The 14,319-nt window shown below is 49.0% G+C and overlaps 1 protein-coding gene across 1 annotated transcript in view; it reads right to left on the reverse strand.

The window, feature by feature from the left end:
- Positions 1-14,319, reverse strand: part of DNAH17 (dynein axonemal heavy chain 17) — a 120,884-nt gene that overhangs the window by 83,285 nt on the left and 23,280 nt on the right. Inside the window, exons 16-26 of the mRNA XM_007535566.3 lie at positions 13,527-13,667; positions 11,937-12,080; positions 10,591-10,773; positions 9,348-9,602; positions 8,090-8,259; positions 7,252-7,474; positions 6,323-6,439; positions 6,148-6,234; positions 4,624-4,776; positions 3,318-3,566; positions 1,395-1,517 (exon numbers count right to left, since the gene is read on the reverse strand). Of these exons, the coding sequence (XP_007535628.1) occupies positions 1,395-1,517; positions 3,318-3,566; positions 4,624-4,776; positions 6,148-6,234; positions 6,323-6,439; positions 7,252-7,474; positions 8,090-8,259; positions 9,348-9,602; positions 10,591-10,773; positions 11,937-12,080; positions 13,527-13,667 (1,845 nt within the window). The remainder of the gene's footprint in view (positions 1-1,394; positions 1,518-3,317; positions 3,567-4,623; positions 4,777-6,147; positions 6,235-6,322; positions 6,440-7,251; positions 7,475-8,089; positions 8,260-9,347; positions 9,603-10,590; positions 10,774-11,936; positions 12,081-13,526; positions 13,668-14,319) is intronic.

Genomic DNA, 14,319 nt, shown 5'->3' on the forward strand with positions numbered 1-14,319 from the left:
GAGAAGCAATTACAGAAGCCAGACCTCCCACCTTCTGCAACCCATAATGATCCTGGGTCCACACTCCCAGAAGGATAAAGAATAAGGAAGCTTCCAATAGAGGGGATGGGATACAGAACTCTGATGGTGGGGAACTGGAATTGTACCCCTCTTATCCCACAGTCTTGTGGATCATTATTAAATCACTAATAAAAATATAAAATGAAAAATAAAAAATAAGCAACAACAAAGAACTGGGGTGGGTGTGGAGTTATGAGAAGGTATGGGGTGTGGGTTACAACTCACGGTTTCTTTTTGAGGCAGTCTGAACATTGGTAAAAGAATTCATTTAAACATGTGATGGTCACACATATCTGTGAACATGCTAAGAGTCACCAAACTATACACATTGAATGGGTGAATGGTATGGAGTATGGATTAGTTTCATAAAGAAATTTATAGAAGAAAAGGCAAAATGTGACATTTCGAATCCACAGAACAGTTGGTAGGAAGAGAGGTGTGAATTATAAGAGGAGTCCTTCCAAATATACCCAAGTCCTGGAGCTGCCTCACCCCAGCTCCCAGCTGAGGCCAATCCTCCCTGGCCCTGCTTCCTCCAAGTTCAAGGAAGAGTCAGAGGGGACACAGAGAAGGGAGCTGAGCAAGAATGGAGTCCCCAAGCTATTTTTATTTATTTATTTACTTTATTTTATTTTTTATTTATTTTCCTTTTGTTGTCTTTTTATTGTTGTTGTAGCTATTATTGTTGTTATTGATGTCATCTTTGTTAGATAGGACAGAGAGAAATGGAGAGAGGAGGGGAAGACAGAGGGGGAGAAAGACACCTGCAGACTTGCTTCACCACCTGTGAAGCAACGCCCCTGCAGGTGGGGAGGCAGGGGCTCGAACCAGGATCCTTATGCCAGTTCTTGCACTTTGCACCACATGCACTTAACCCGCTGCACTATTGCCCGACTCCTTTATTTATTTATTAGTTAGTTAGTTATCTTTATTTGTTGGATAGAGACAGTCAGAAATCTAGAGGGAAGGGGGAGACAGAGAGGAAGAGAGACAGAGACACCTACAGACCCGCTTCACCACTCGCAGAACTTTCCCCTTGCAGGTGGGGACTGGGGGCTCGAAACCGGATCCTTGCTCACTATAACATGTTTGCTTAACCAGGTGCGCCGCCACCCAGCCCCTCCCAGTTTATTTTTTAATGTATATATGGGTCACCGCAGGAGACAGGCTATAGGCAGGAACTGTAATTTTGTTCCCTGACTTTGGCAATTGTACACAATTTCTGTCACAGGTTGAATTAACAACTGTCAAGACCCTGCATGAAACAGGACTCAAAAGGTACATGGGTTTCAGCATCATCCCATACAGAGCGCGCGTCGCCCGGAGAAGGGTACCTTTTCCATCCCCGATTCCTTCACCGCCTTGTCTACGATGTTTCGAACCTCATCCTCATACTTGTGCAGGTTCAACTGGAGCAAATCCGCCAGCGTGGTCTCATCGGACATTTCAAATTTCACCTGGGGAGGGGGTCAACAGACATGTCCCATCTGAGGTCACTGGACAGGTGTCTTGTCCTTCACGGGGAGGCAGGTAAATGAGGGACCCAAGCTTTGGGTGGAGCAGTGGGAGCTCAGTGGCTTGGGAAAGTTATGTCTCATCTGGAAAATTCATAATAGCAGACTCAACCTATTTGAGGTCAAATGGTGTCCCCTCAATGCATGTCCACCTGGTTTCAGAATGTGACCTTATGTGAAGCAAACCCTGGATTGTCTGTGTGGGACCTACACTCAATGACAAGTGTTTTACTTTTTTTTTTTTTTGCCACCAGGGTTAATACTAGGGCTTGGTGCCTGCACCATAACTCCACCATTCCCACTAGCCATTTTTCCTTCTGATGGTGAATGACAGAGAAGGAGGGGTGGGGCGAAGATAGACAGACAGAAAGACAGACACACCTGCAGCTTCGCTCCACAACTCATGCTTCCCCTCGGGTCTCTGTGCATAGTAATGAATGAACTCACCTGCCCCCCAACAGATATTCTTACAAGACAAAGAGAGGGAGACACGAGTTGTAGAGGAAAGCCATGTGAGTGCTAGGATGGAAGGGATATGGCCACAGGTCAAAGAATGATGCCAGAAGTTTCCCAGAACTTTCAGGGAAAGTGTGGCCCTGTGACACCTAGATCTCACACCATGGCCTCCAGGGTAATGATAGAAGACTTTGCTGTAGCCCGAGTCCCCACTTTGTTATGGCAGCCATGGGGCACTGCTGTATCACCTCTGGGAACTACTGTTTCAGTAACAGCTACTTTTACTCTAGTAACAACACTGGTTATCACACAGTGCCACCCAATCTTCCAGTCTGTCCCCAGCCCACATCTTGTATCCCCCTCACTGTCACATAGGTAGACATTCCCCAGCGCCAATTTGGAGCCAATTCAAGCAACTTCACTTCCCAATCACTTAGAAGAAACTATCTCCCTGGGTTTTGCAAAGTCCTTGGCTATGAATATCTAAGACATTGCTTGTTGATTCCCTCCTGGGTGTCTGTTCCAGCGTCCTTAGTGCAGGGAACACGGCCATGGAAAACCAGGGATCTCAATATTCAAGTACACAAGATGACTTTCAACTTGTCTTGTTTGTTCTCGCCCCAAGATCCAGGTCAAGTTCCATCTGCTCTGGAAACCTCTTCTGTTCTCCCCTCTGCTTAGAAGCGACAGTCTCTTTTAAACTCTCTTAGAGTCACTAAATAACCTACTTAATGTTCTAGCCTCAATAACATGAGCTGATGTGTTTGCCTTTGCTTTCCTGAGAGCAAGGTCTCTTGGTCTCTCTGCCTTTGGTATCTCTGTGGTGCCTCTGTAGAGTGGCTGTTCAGTGCTGTTTTGCTCAGTGTTAGCTGACAATTTAGAGTGCTCCTAGCTGCTGCTGAGGGGTGTCAAGAAGCCAGTGACCCACAGAGGAAATTCCCCAGGAAAATTGAGGCACAGGGGACTTGACAGAGCTTTGCAGAGGCCCCAGACCTTTTTTTTTTTTTTTTTTTTTTTACCCCACTGGATATTCAACTCACCATCAGAATTGGATACATCATTTGGGAGGTTCCATGCAAAATGAAAACAATGTTAAACAAACAAAAAAAAAAATCATGAAGAATTTCAAGATGGTCAGAGGAACGCCCCCACCCCCACCTCCCTGCCCCCCTGGAACACAGGTTTCCATGTGACCTTTCCAGGTCAGCCAAAGAGCTCTAAGCCAGGCCAGCCTGCACAAGGCCACTGGTACCCAGGTGTACTTTCCTGTCCCCAGATCAGTGGTACCTGGGTGGCCTGCATGAGCTGCTGCCAGTGGCGGTCCCGGATGGCAGGGTTCTGCAGCTCACTCACAGCACGCAGGGATGTGATCATGTTCTTCACAGTGTTGTCTAGTCCCACGAAGGCATCCCAGGTCTTCATCTCCTTGTCTAGGGACCGCACGTCTTTGGCAAACTTCTTACAATCTATGTCCATCTGCTCCACATTGATGTCTTTCCACTTGGTGGTTTTCCAGTCTTCAATGCTGGTGTTTACCTGCAGTGGAGACACCCACCACCCGCTCTTCTGAGGGAAGGCTCAGACAATCTCTACGATACCTCACTGCCATTGCTTTCTGGCAGCAAAACCCAGTGTGGGGCAGTTAGAACTAAAAAGCTTAGTTTGGTAAAGTGGGTGGATACAAGGTGGTAAACACAGTTGTATCATAAAGGTGTAATGTCAAAGTTCACAGTTAAATACTGTTTGGGTGAAATCCAGAGGAGAACTAGATTATCACAGCCTGCCATGACCCAGGTTCCCTCCTGCTTCTTGGTATGGCCACAGAGCTTAGCTGAACAATGAGACATGGCCCCTCTGATGCTTAGAGGCAGGAATATTCCATTGCTCATACATTCTCTCTGCCTGGCTTGACAATCATGGGGTTGAGACTTGACAGGCAGGCTGAAACACTGTGCTGCCAGAGGGCTGCTGGGAACCATGTGGACTCGGACGATGGAGAGAAACACTTTATATTTTTAACGAGCAGAGATCATTTTAGGATGGTCTGTTACTGCAAAGGTCACTAACTTACACTGACTGATACAAACAGGGTAGAAGTGATTCCATTCATGGCAGTGCAAAACAAGAACCTCCTGGAGGTATCCCTGCCAGGGATGAAAATAGAATACCACATCCTTAACCAGGGTGGTGGTGGGGGGGTGTGTTTACAAATGGCCTTGAGATTGAAGATGCTAGTTCTTGCAGGAATTGGAGATTGATTGTTAACACAGGTGCTTGGGGGACTATGGCCTGGACTTCATGATATCAAAAAAGAAAGAAATGCTAGAGAATTTGGGGAGGAAGAAGCAGAGAAGGGAGGAAGGAAAGTAAAAGACAGTGGGGTATGAGTCCACATGCTTGCACAAACAAAAATAATAAGATTGACATTATGTAGCAGGACTCCTGGGATCTCTATGGAGCCCTCCCCACACACCCCCTACACACAGACAAGCTAAGTGCTATAGCAAGTTTACAAGAAAAGTCGCCTCCTGATGCCACAGAGCAGCTGCATGCAGAAGGGCCCACCCAGGATGCCAGGGCTTGTTGTTCTTACCATGACAATCATGTCCCAGAGCTCCTTCAGCAAGCAAACCTCCTTGTGACAAGCTTTTAACTGCTTGTAATCTGGGACAGTGACTTCAAATAGGCTCCCCGATTTGATCAGACCCTCCATAATGTTCTCCATAGCTGAGATGCTCTTTTGTTGCTGGGGGGTGGAGGGGTAGGGCACATGGGAAAAGGCCATCAACAAGGCTACCCGGGCTCTGTGGTAACCCCCTTCTCCCATAGGTGACCCTGTTCAGAACCCCTCCCAGGCTGTATTTCCACCTCCTTGTGTAGTGACAGCAAACTTCCCATCCAGGGGTGCATCTCTCTGCCTTCCCCTCCCACATCCCTGCCCTTTGAGAGTTCAGGTACCAAAAATGACCTTTGAGTGTTGTGTGAAAGCCCAATTTCCTCCTGAGAATTCCCAATTTCAACATTAGAGACTTAAACAAGATAAAACAAATCTTATTAAAAGTCTTCTAAGTCATCTGTGGTGCTTAGAAAATTAGAAATCTCTAGATAAGCAAAGAGTCAGGAGAAAACTCTGCAGCCTTGGGTGCTGAATGCATGTGTTGTTACTGAGGGTCCCCTAGTATGTGCAAGGGGCTGGGACTGCTTTCTCATGTGTGAGCGTGGATAATAAAGGGGGTGGGGGGCATCACAGACTCTTCTCAGAGAGCCAGCCAGGGGCCCAGTGGATGGTGCCTTGGGGAATCCAAGAACAGAGCAGTGACTTGGGGAGACGATGAAGAAAGGAACAGGAAGAAAAGGCAACGTCCTGACATTTGGGAACAGCAAACTTGTTTTTTTTTAATCATTTCTGGACTTCACTCCAAGTTGGCTTTGCAGATGGAGATGAACAGAAGGTGAGAGTAATACACCGCAGCAAAGTGTCTTCCCCCAGGGCACATGACAAAGCAGGTGCACTATCCAGTTAAGCTATCAAGGGTGACAGACTCTGAATTATAGTGAGTGAAATGCACTTGGGAGGGGGAAGTGTGACCCCCCCCAGGACATCATGGGGTTCCCTGTGCCTCTATAGAGTGAGGTGGAAGTATGGGCTGGGTCCAGATCACTGCTGGTACTAAACACTGTGTGTGTGTGCGGGTCGGGTGGGGGAGTGTGTACAGGGCTCCCCACTGGGCCCCAAGCACCTCACAGGTCCTGCTTATGAGCCCAGGGCCACATGAGCTGCTTTCTGGACATTGACCACAGACTTCACAATGCAACCAAAGGAATGACATGAGGAGGCTTGACCACACACACATGTGCACACACAGTTGCACTAGGGTACATACACACACACACACACACACACACACACACATACACACACAAATACACAAGCCCCAAGTGAGTCCCACCAAGGCTATTTCTGGATTTAGGAGAATGCTAGCTTGGGGACAACAGGAAAGCAACATGAGTCCCACCAAGGCTATTTCTGGATTTAGGAGAATGCTAGCTTGAGGACAACAGGAAAGCAACATGGTTCCCAGAGAAACTGCCCCATGTCCTTCTTGAATAGACTGACCTTATTCAGGGACTTGTAGGGTTCAGGGTCACTGAAGGAGAAAGGGGCTTCCCGCCGGAACTTCTCTCTGAACTCGTGCTGCTTCAGCTGCGAGATTGCACCGCAGGGCAGGTGAGACACGCTCTCACTTCCAGAAGGGAGCTCCCCGGGTGCAGTTCCACCCTGCCCACCCTACCTCAAACTGCTGGCACTTCCTCCTCAGGATGCTGACTTCATTGGCCTGGAGGGGCGACACGTTCTGTTTCACCTGGATGGCCAGTTTCTTGGTGTTTGTCCACTGCTCCGGCAGCTCCTGTGGGTCACAGATCAATCCTTCCTTTATTTCTGGACCAACTTACTGTGTGGGAGTAACAGCAGGCTGGCGGGGAGTTGCACAAACAGCACAACACTCTGTGTGCTGCTCCCCGGCCACCCACACCTTGTGGTGGCTCTCCCGCAGCTGTCATTTATGCCAAATGGGGCGGGGGGGGGGTAGATCATGGAATCTGTCAGCATCTACCTTGTGCTGCCACCTGAATCTATATGTGTACACGTGTGTGTTGTTCATGTGCACTCCTGCACAGGTGTGTGTTTGTGTGTGTATGCGTGTGCGTGTGTGTGACTGTGGTATGAGCACAGGCATAGATGTGTGGATCTCAGCCACTTTACTTCCTGTGGAGGCTCCTGGGCTCACAGCCATAATCCCCATGTACTGTGTCCTCCCAGAAGGAGCTGCCTTATTTTTTGTCATATCTGCATAGTCTCACCCCCACCAAGCTGACTCTGGGCCATCACCCATCAGTCCCCACTTCTATAACTTGGCTATTGCTGGAAAGGCTCCTCCCACACTCATGCCATTCCTGGTGCTGCCATCGTAGGGCCTCACACAGGGTAGGTGTGCACTGTACTGAGGTGCTATGGTATGACTCCATGAAGGGGGCTTTAACCCAAAAAGATACCAGCCAACTGAAGGAAGCATGGTCCCACCTTGGAGGCCATCTCTTGTCTCTTTTCCTCCCACCTGACCATTTTGCAAGGACATATCAGTAGGAGAGGCAGCTGATCCACACATTCCCGGCATGGGGTCCGTTCTCCCTCTCCTCAACGGAGCGCCTGGTCACGAACCTGCAGCTTCACATGTATCTCCTCAGGCATCTCCTCACCATAGCTCTTGAGCAGCTCGATGGTCTGCTTCAAGGGCTCGAACAGGTTGTCGGTGGCCTGCTGCCGCTCCTTGACCTTCATCAGGTGCCCCATCACCTCCACGAGGCCATCATAATCACCCTCCTTGAGGGGCTTTGTCAGGCCCTGCCTGGCAACCTTCATGAAGGCTTCCAGGTCACTGAGGCTAAGGAACAAGAGTACCATCTGGGAGTTATCCTCCAGCCTATGCTTGGGGGGTGAGGCATCTAGGTAGGAACCCCAGTAAGGGCTCCGTGGCCCCCTCGGGAGGCCTGGCCATCTTGGACACCTGTTTCTAGCTGTTGTCTGTCTGCTGGTCAACCACACACCAGCTCTGCTCACGCTGGTGGGTCATATCTCAGTGGGCCTGGGCTGGTCTCCTGGGTGGAGATCTGTGCAATGTGCTCTCTCCCAGTCCTGTGCGCATGTCCCCAGCCTCACCCTGCCAGGGACTGCTGAGCCAATAGCCCTCCCTCTACTGCAGGTCAAGCTGCCCTGCAGGACTCTTGGCTCCCAAGTTTTCCGTATGGCTACCCTGCCATCAGGTGCCCAGACATAGTAAGAGCTGAAGCAGTAGGTGTTGAACCATGGAACTAAGGGTTCACCTGTAGCCCACTAGGACCCACAAGGCACCACTAGGGTCACTGGTCTCCCAGGTTGACCTTCACAGCACCTCCCCAAAAGAAGGTGCCTCACTGATATCACATGCTCCCCTGAAAGGCATTTCCTGATGTAACTGAGGCTCCTGCCATCTCCCCTGGGGTATGGCACACCAACACACCTGTTGGTGACATGGTCACTCAAGTGCCGCTTGAACATGAAGCTCCAGCGCTTAATGGTGTTGAGCAACGCCTGCTTGAAGGGACGGCAGTCACTCTGCAGCCAGCCGTTGAACACCTTGGTGTTCTCACACTTGGACACCTCCTCGTACAGCTTCTCATAGGAGTCAATCTGGAAAAGGCAGGCTTGCTCATCTGTGTGCTTTGGGCATGTGCGTGGGCAGGGGGAACTTCACTGCATGGCACTGTCCCTTGTCAGCACCTGAGGTGCCCGCCCAGTTCACAGGGGTGGTCTCTGGAAGGCCAGCTGTTTTCTGGAGAGAGCAGGATTTCCCCCTCCCCCAGCTTTCAACCAACAGCAAACCACCAACCCAGAGCCCCACCCTGCCACCTCTCAGGGCTTTCACAGGGTCTTATAGTCTGGACCTAGAGTCCTCTGTGCTAGCTACCCAAGGCCAGGTCCCAGATGACTCAGGACAGTCCCTGTGACCCATGTTTGCTGAGATGATTCCCATTAGCCAATCCCAAGGCTGTTTTCCCTGCTTGTCTATTCCTTCCTGTGCAAACCCAACACAGGCTTGTCACAGGCTTTCCCTTGACTCTCCTGACTCCTGACTATCTTGGGCCTCTCCTGTGTGGCCCTGAGTATATGGCGTGGCCCCATGTCCCATGGGCCTACATGGCACAGCATGACCCTGTGCGCTGTGACATGACACCGGGTGCTGTCATGTAGCTCTGTATGGTATGGCATGCCCCTTCCGTTGGGAACTATGAGTCAAACTACCTTTCCTTCCTTCCTTCCTTTCTTCCTTCCTTCCTTCCTTCCTTCCTTCCTCCCTCCTTTCCTTCCTTCTTTTTAAATTGACACCAAGGTTATTGCTGGGTCTCAGTGCCAGCACTGAGAATCCACCATTCCCAGTGGTCATTTTTCCCTTTTCTTTTCCCGTGCTTTCTATGGTATTGGATAGGACAGTGAGAAATTGAGGAGAGGGAAATAGAGAGGGAGAAAGAAAGGCCCCTACAGACCTGCTTCACCACTTGTGAAGCTTCCCCCTGCAGGTGAGGAGTGGGAGCATGTGGTAATTAGTATGAGCACTTAACGGTGTGTGCCACCACCCAGCCCCTTCAACTACACTTTCAGTGGCAACTGTTTGCTGAGCAGCAACAAAACCTGCATGGTAGATCTGTCCCCCCCAAATGCTAGACCAAGTCCAGTGGGCCCTTGTGGGGTGAGGACTGGTGGGTGGGTTCCACACTCACCTGCTGCTGGAATTGAGCCAGGGTGGGTGGAGTCTTGGGGACAGTCTCGTCGATCCGCGTGTCCAGGTCCTCTGCGGAGACTGCACGCCCATAGATGAGGAAGTTCTTCATGAATTCCTGGAGGTCGTCCAACCACAGGTAGGAGTATCTCTCAAAGGAGTCCTGGTACTCCTCAGCCTCCTTCATGGCGCTGATGACCAGGTTGGAGACCTCCTCCCTCATCTCTATGAGGTCTGGTGTGTCTTCCAGGTCTGCCTGAAGGGGGCAGCGGAGGGGCAAACATAACTCCCATGAGTTCTCCCTGCCCTGGGGATGGATCTGTTGCCTATCCCTGCAGATGGGAACTAGGGACATTTGCTGGCTTGCAGGAATCTTCCTGAGGAAGGTAAGTCGTTGGTGTAGTATTTGTCCATCGGACCTAGGATGTCCTACACATACGTTCATCCATTCAGCACCTGCTATGAGTCCTGGAGGAGGTGGATGGTCACTAGAGACCTGGACAAGGAGGGTACAGTCTAGGGGTAGAAATTGACTGTGTCCAGAGAAAGAGTTCTGTCTGCATAAAAGATGGTATCCTATTTCCAGCACTGTCCCACAGCTTGATAAACAATCAGCATCTCTGAGCAGCTTTCCAAGCCCGCTCATCTGTGTGACTCATTTGGATGTCTCTGTGTGGATGGGCCAGAACCCAGTCAGACATTTAGGACCTTTCCATTCTTCTCCTCCACCGTTACACAAACAATGCCCTAACAAACACATCTCTCAGTCCTCTCTTTCAGGGGAGCCCCCGTCCCTGTGCCATGCAGCTCCAGGACAGATGTGTCATGCATTTAGAAGTCATGGGGTAGAAACCAGGAGAAGGCATCTTTGTCAAAATGCCCTGAATGAAGAAGGGATGATGGTCTCAAAATGATGGAAGGGATAAAACACTAGGAAATGGGGCTTGAGTACACTCTTGACATCTTGCTAGGAGTTGGGGGGCGGGCAGTGAAATGTGTGTTGGGGGGTTGAGAACCACTCTGGGAAGGAGGAGGGTGCATTGGGAGAGAAGAGAAATTCAGCATGTAGTCTCCAGGAACCTGACTGGACAAAAACCTTTGGTCTTATCAGCACATTTAGAAGTATCGCTAATTAAAATGTAAGTGACTAGGTATTGCTGATTTGGGAAGACCAGTTACCAACCCAAAGAGCCACTGGTCTCTCCATAGAGAAAATGAACGGGACCAGAAGAGCCCAGACTAACCTTGTAGTTGAGTTGGCCCTTGGCCAGCCGGGGGATGAGCCTGGCTACGTTGTAGATGTCGTTGACCAGACTTTCGATCAGTGTCAGTAAGCCATGGTCTGAGCCCACCTCTAGGGATGGGTTGTAAACCAGGCCCTCGTTTTCCAGTTCCATGTGGACCTCGAATAGTGGTGCAACACTCCCCTAGAACAGGTCATTGCTAGAGTCACAACTTCGTCTTGACGAAGTGTCTAAAGGTCAGGACTAAGTACCACTGGCTAGGACTGTTTTTGATTTTTTTTTTGCCTCCAGGGTTATCACTGGGGCTCAGTGCCTGCACTATAAATCCACTGCTCCTGGAGGTCATTTTTCCCATTTTGTTGCCCTTGTTGTTATTATTGCCATTGCTGTTATTGCTGTTGGATAGGACAGAGAGAAATCACGGGAGGTGGGGAAGACAGAGAGGGGAAGAGAAAGATAAGACACCTGCAGACCTGCTTCACCACTTGTGAAGTGACCCCCAACCAATGCAGGTGGGGAGCCAGGGGCTTGAACCGGGATCCTTGAGCTGGTCCTTGCACTTCACACCATGTGTGCTTAACCTGCTATGCTACTGCCTGGCCCCCATTTTGAAAAGCCTGCTGTCCTGGAGCCTTTGCAGGTGACTTAGTGTCACATAATCAAATGCACCACCACAAGACAGAGGGAAGGCTGGAGCAGACCAGAGAAGAATGGAGCAGGGACAAGAAGAGCAGAAGGGCCCACTACCTCAGTTCAAAGCCTGAATGTGCTACTTTCTAGCTGCCAGACCTAGGACAAGTCTCCCCTTGCCCAGAGACATCAAATGAGGATCATCATTCCCTAGAACAAAGACAATAACTGTCTCCATCTTTTTGGTTTATTATGAAGACAGAGTGAATCAGTAGCATGAAAGTGATTAGAGTGGTGACAGGCAACAGTGCATCTATGTCTGAATCTATCTTTTTTTTTTTTTTCCTCCAGGGTTATTGCTGGGCTCGGTGCCTGCACCATGAATCCACCGCTCCTGGAGGCCTTTTCCCCCCCTTTTTTGTTGCCCTAGTTGTTGCAGCCTCGTTGCGGTTATTATTGCCATTGTTGATGTTGCTTTGTTGTTGGATAGGACAGAGAGAAATGGAGAGAGGAGGGGAAGACAGAGAGAGAGGGGAGAGAAAGATAGACACCTGCAGACCTGCTTCGCCGCCCGTGAAGCGACTCCCCTGCAGGTGGGGAGCCAGGGGTTCGAACCAGGATCCTTACGCCGGTCCCTGCGCTTTGCGCCACGTGCGCTTAACCCATTGCACCACCGCCCGACTCCCGTCTGAATCTATCTTATCCGTATAACTCACATCGGTTGCCATGTTGTCTATTAGGTAATTCAGAGACTTGCGGATGAAATTGTCAAACTCATCCAAGACCATGCCGTCAATGTAGTTGACATAGTCTTTCCAGGAATGACTTGTGGTATCTGCTTTGAAGAGTTCTGCGTTTTCCTACAAACAGAGACACGCAGTTGGCTATTACTTATCTGGCTCAGTCTGTAGTCAGTTTACTCGGGGGCTCTGTGTGCTGTCTTTGTTCCTGCTCACATACCCCAGAAAGAAAGGTCTGCTTCTAGCTTCTAGACTGTGCTGGGCTCTTTCCGTGGCAAGTCTCTGCATAGGCTGCTGCCTCCCATCCTTGTCAGGTCTGTCTTCTTATCCTTTAGGTTTCAGTTCAGACATCACCTCTTTACCTCCTCCTTGTCCAGCTACCTTCTCATCACCTTGTCCAACTCTGAGTTGGGTTCCTGTCCCTGCCTGCCACTTGTATATCCTCAACCATCTGTTATGTATACCTGTCATGGCATACATGGTGAACTATTTTGTCTTTGGTATGACCTTTCTGTGCCTCCAAGTTTCACACAGATAGGGGTTAACTCTCCTTTCCACCATTATCTTTAGCACTCAATGGTATGTCTGTGACCCTGTGGTCATCACCTTTTCCTGATCTGTAGTCAAATTCATCCTGTGTTATTTCCAGCACATCTGAGGAATGTCTAAGTAAATTAACTTTGTAGAACCTTTTGGCACCAAGGAAAAAGGAGCAAAGAGGGTCTGGAAATGAGACTTGATTTTGTCTAATCAAGTCAGTCCATTGGGGTGACAACCTTCCCAGCAATGACTGGACCATGAGAACTGCCAACAGTAGACAGCATCCCTGTGGGGCATGTTGTCTAACAGGATATCCCCATAGCTGTACCAGCAATTTTCATTGGACACTAAGAAACCTCCCCTAAAGGAAACAGAAAGAAAAAGCTTCCCTGAAAATATCTTAAATTTGGGGCAGAACTTCATGATTTTTCAGACCAATGGAGTGTTCCCCTTTCACATTTACTCTCTAAATAAGCAAAAAAAAAAAAAAAGCCTCCTTAAGGAGGACATGAGAACACTGCCCCCCTCCCCACACACACACAGTGCAGTGTGGCTTCTATGACTGCCAGGCTAGTATGTTGCATCTGTCCTTGAAACATGTCTGCAGTGACACAGGCACACTCATCCTCCCCATTTAAATGTGTCATCAGCAACATGCCATACATACCTTCCCCTTGCAGTGGTCGCTTTATCACTCTCATGAGTGGGACATTTAGGAAGGAAACCACACACACACACAACTAACCTACCCTCCCCCCCCAAGCTCTTTCCTGGGGATAGGATGTGTTGAACAGTGCTGTTACTTGCCTGTTTTCTTGTGATGGGTGAACAGCAGACATATAACAAGAGGGATTAGACCCAAAGTATACAATTCCAGTGACCCATTCTTTTAGTCTAAGACTATCTTAGATGAAGGATGGCAGCCTTCTATGACTACTGACAGATTGGAGACAATTTTATAATGTCTGTCTCTCCTTCCTTCCTCCCCCTTCTGAAAGGCAGTGGGCTCCCTGGGGTGGCTCTTACTGCAACCATGGCTTGGATCTTCACACCAGCATCCTTGACTGCAGTATATCGTTTGCTGAGATTGATTGCCCGCCCTTCCAGGTCCAGCAAGGCCTCTTTCTTGTTATCTTTCCTTTCAAACATTGGGTTGGCTGACCAATCCTGAAAGGAAATCAGAGAGGAAGAATTACATCTGGAATCTGGTTCTCAGCTCTTGGTGAGCTGGGAGTCATTAAGGATTGTTAATAGATAGTTGAAAATTTTATTGGCAGGTGTGGCAACAAACATTTGTAGAGGCATGAAATTGTACTCCTAAAGCATATAGTGTTGTTGTAAACCAGCATCATCTAAACACAATTTTAGAAAAAAAATTAAAAAATTAAAAATAAAAGGAGATAATTTAAAAATAATAACCCCTCCCATTCATTAGCTGTGTAGCCCTATTTTAATTTTCTGCCACCAGGGTTACTACTGCGTCTCATTACCAGTGGCATTTTTTTTTTCTTATAGGAGATGAAAGACAGAAAGACATAGGGAAGGAAAGAGGGCGGGTGTAGGTAGCATAATAGTTATGCAAAGAGACTCTCACACCTGAGGCTCCAAAGTCTCAGGTTTAATCTCTGACACCGGCCATAAACCAGCCAGAGCTAATCAGTGCTCTAGTTTAAAAAAAAAAAAAAAGAGGTGGGGAGGGAAGGAAAGAGAAATAATTATGAAAGACACCCACCCTCCACATTGCTCCACTGCATAGGACGCTTTCTCCCTGCAGGTGGTAACTAGGAACTTGAACCCAGCTCCTTGAGCAGGGTCATAC

Source organism: Erinaceus europaeus, chromosome 12 (assembly GCF_950295315.1).
Source record: "Erinaceus europaeus chromosome 12, mEriEur2.1, whole genome shotgun sequence".
NCBI classification, from domain to species: Eukaryota; Metazoa; Chordata; class Mammalia; order Eulipotyphla; family Erinaceidae; genus Erinaceus; species Erinaceus europaeus.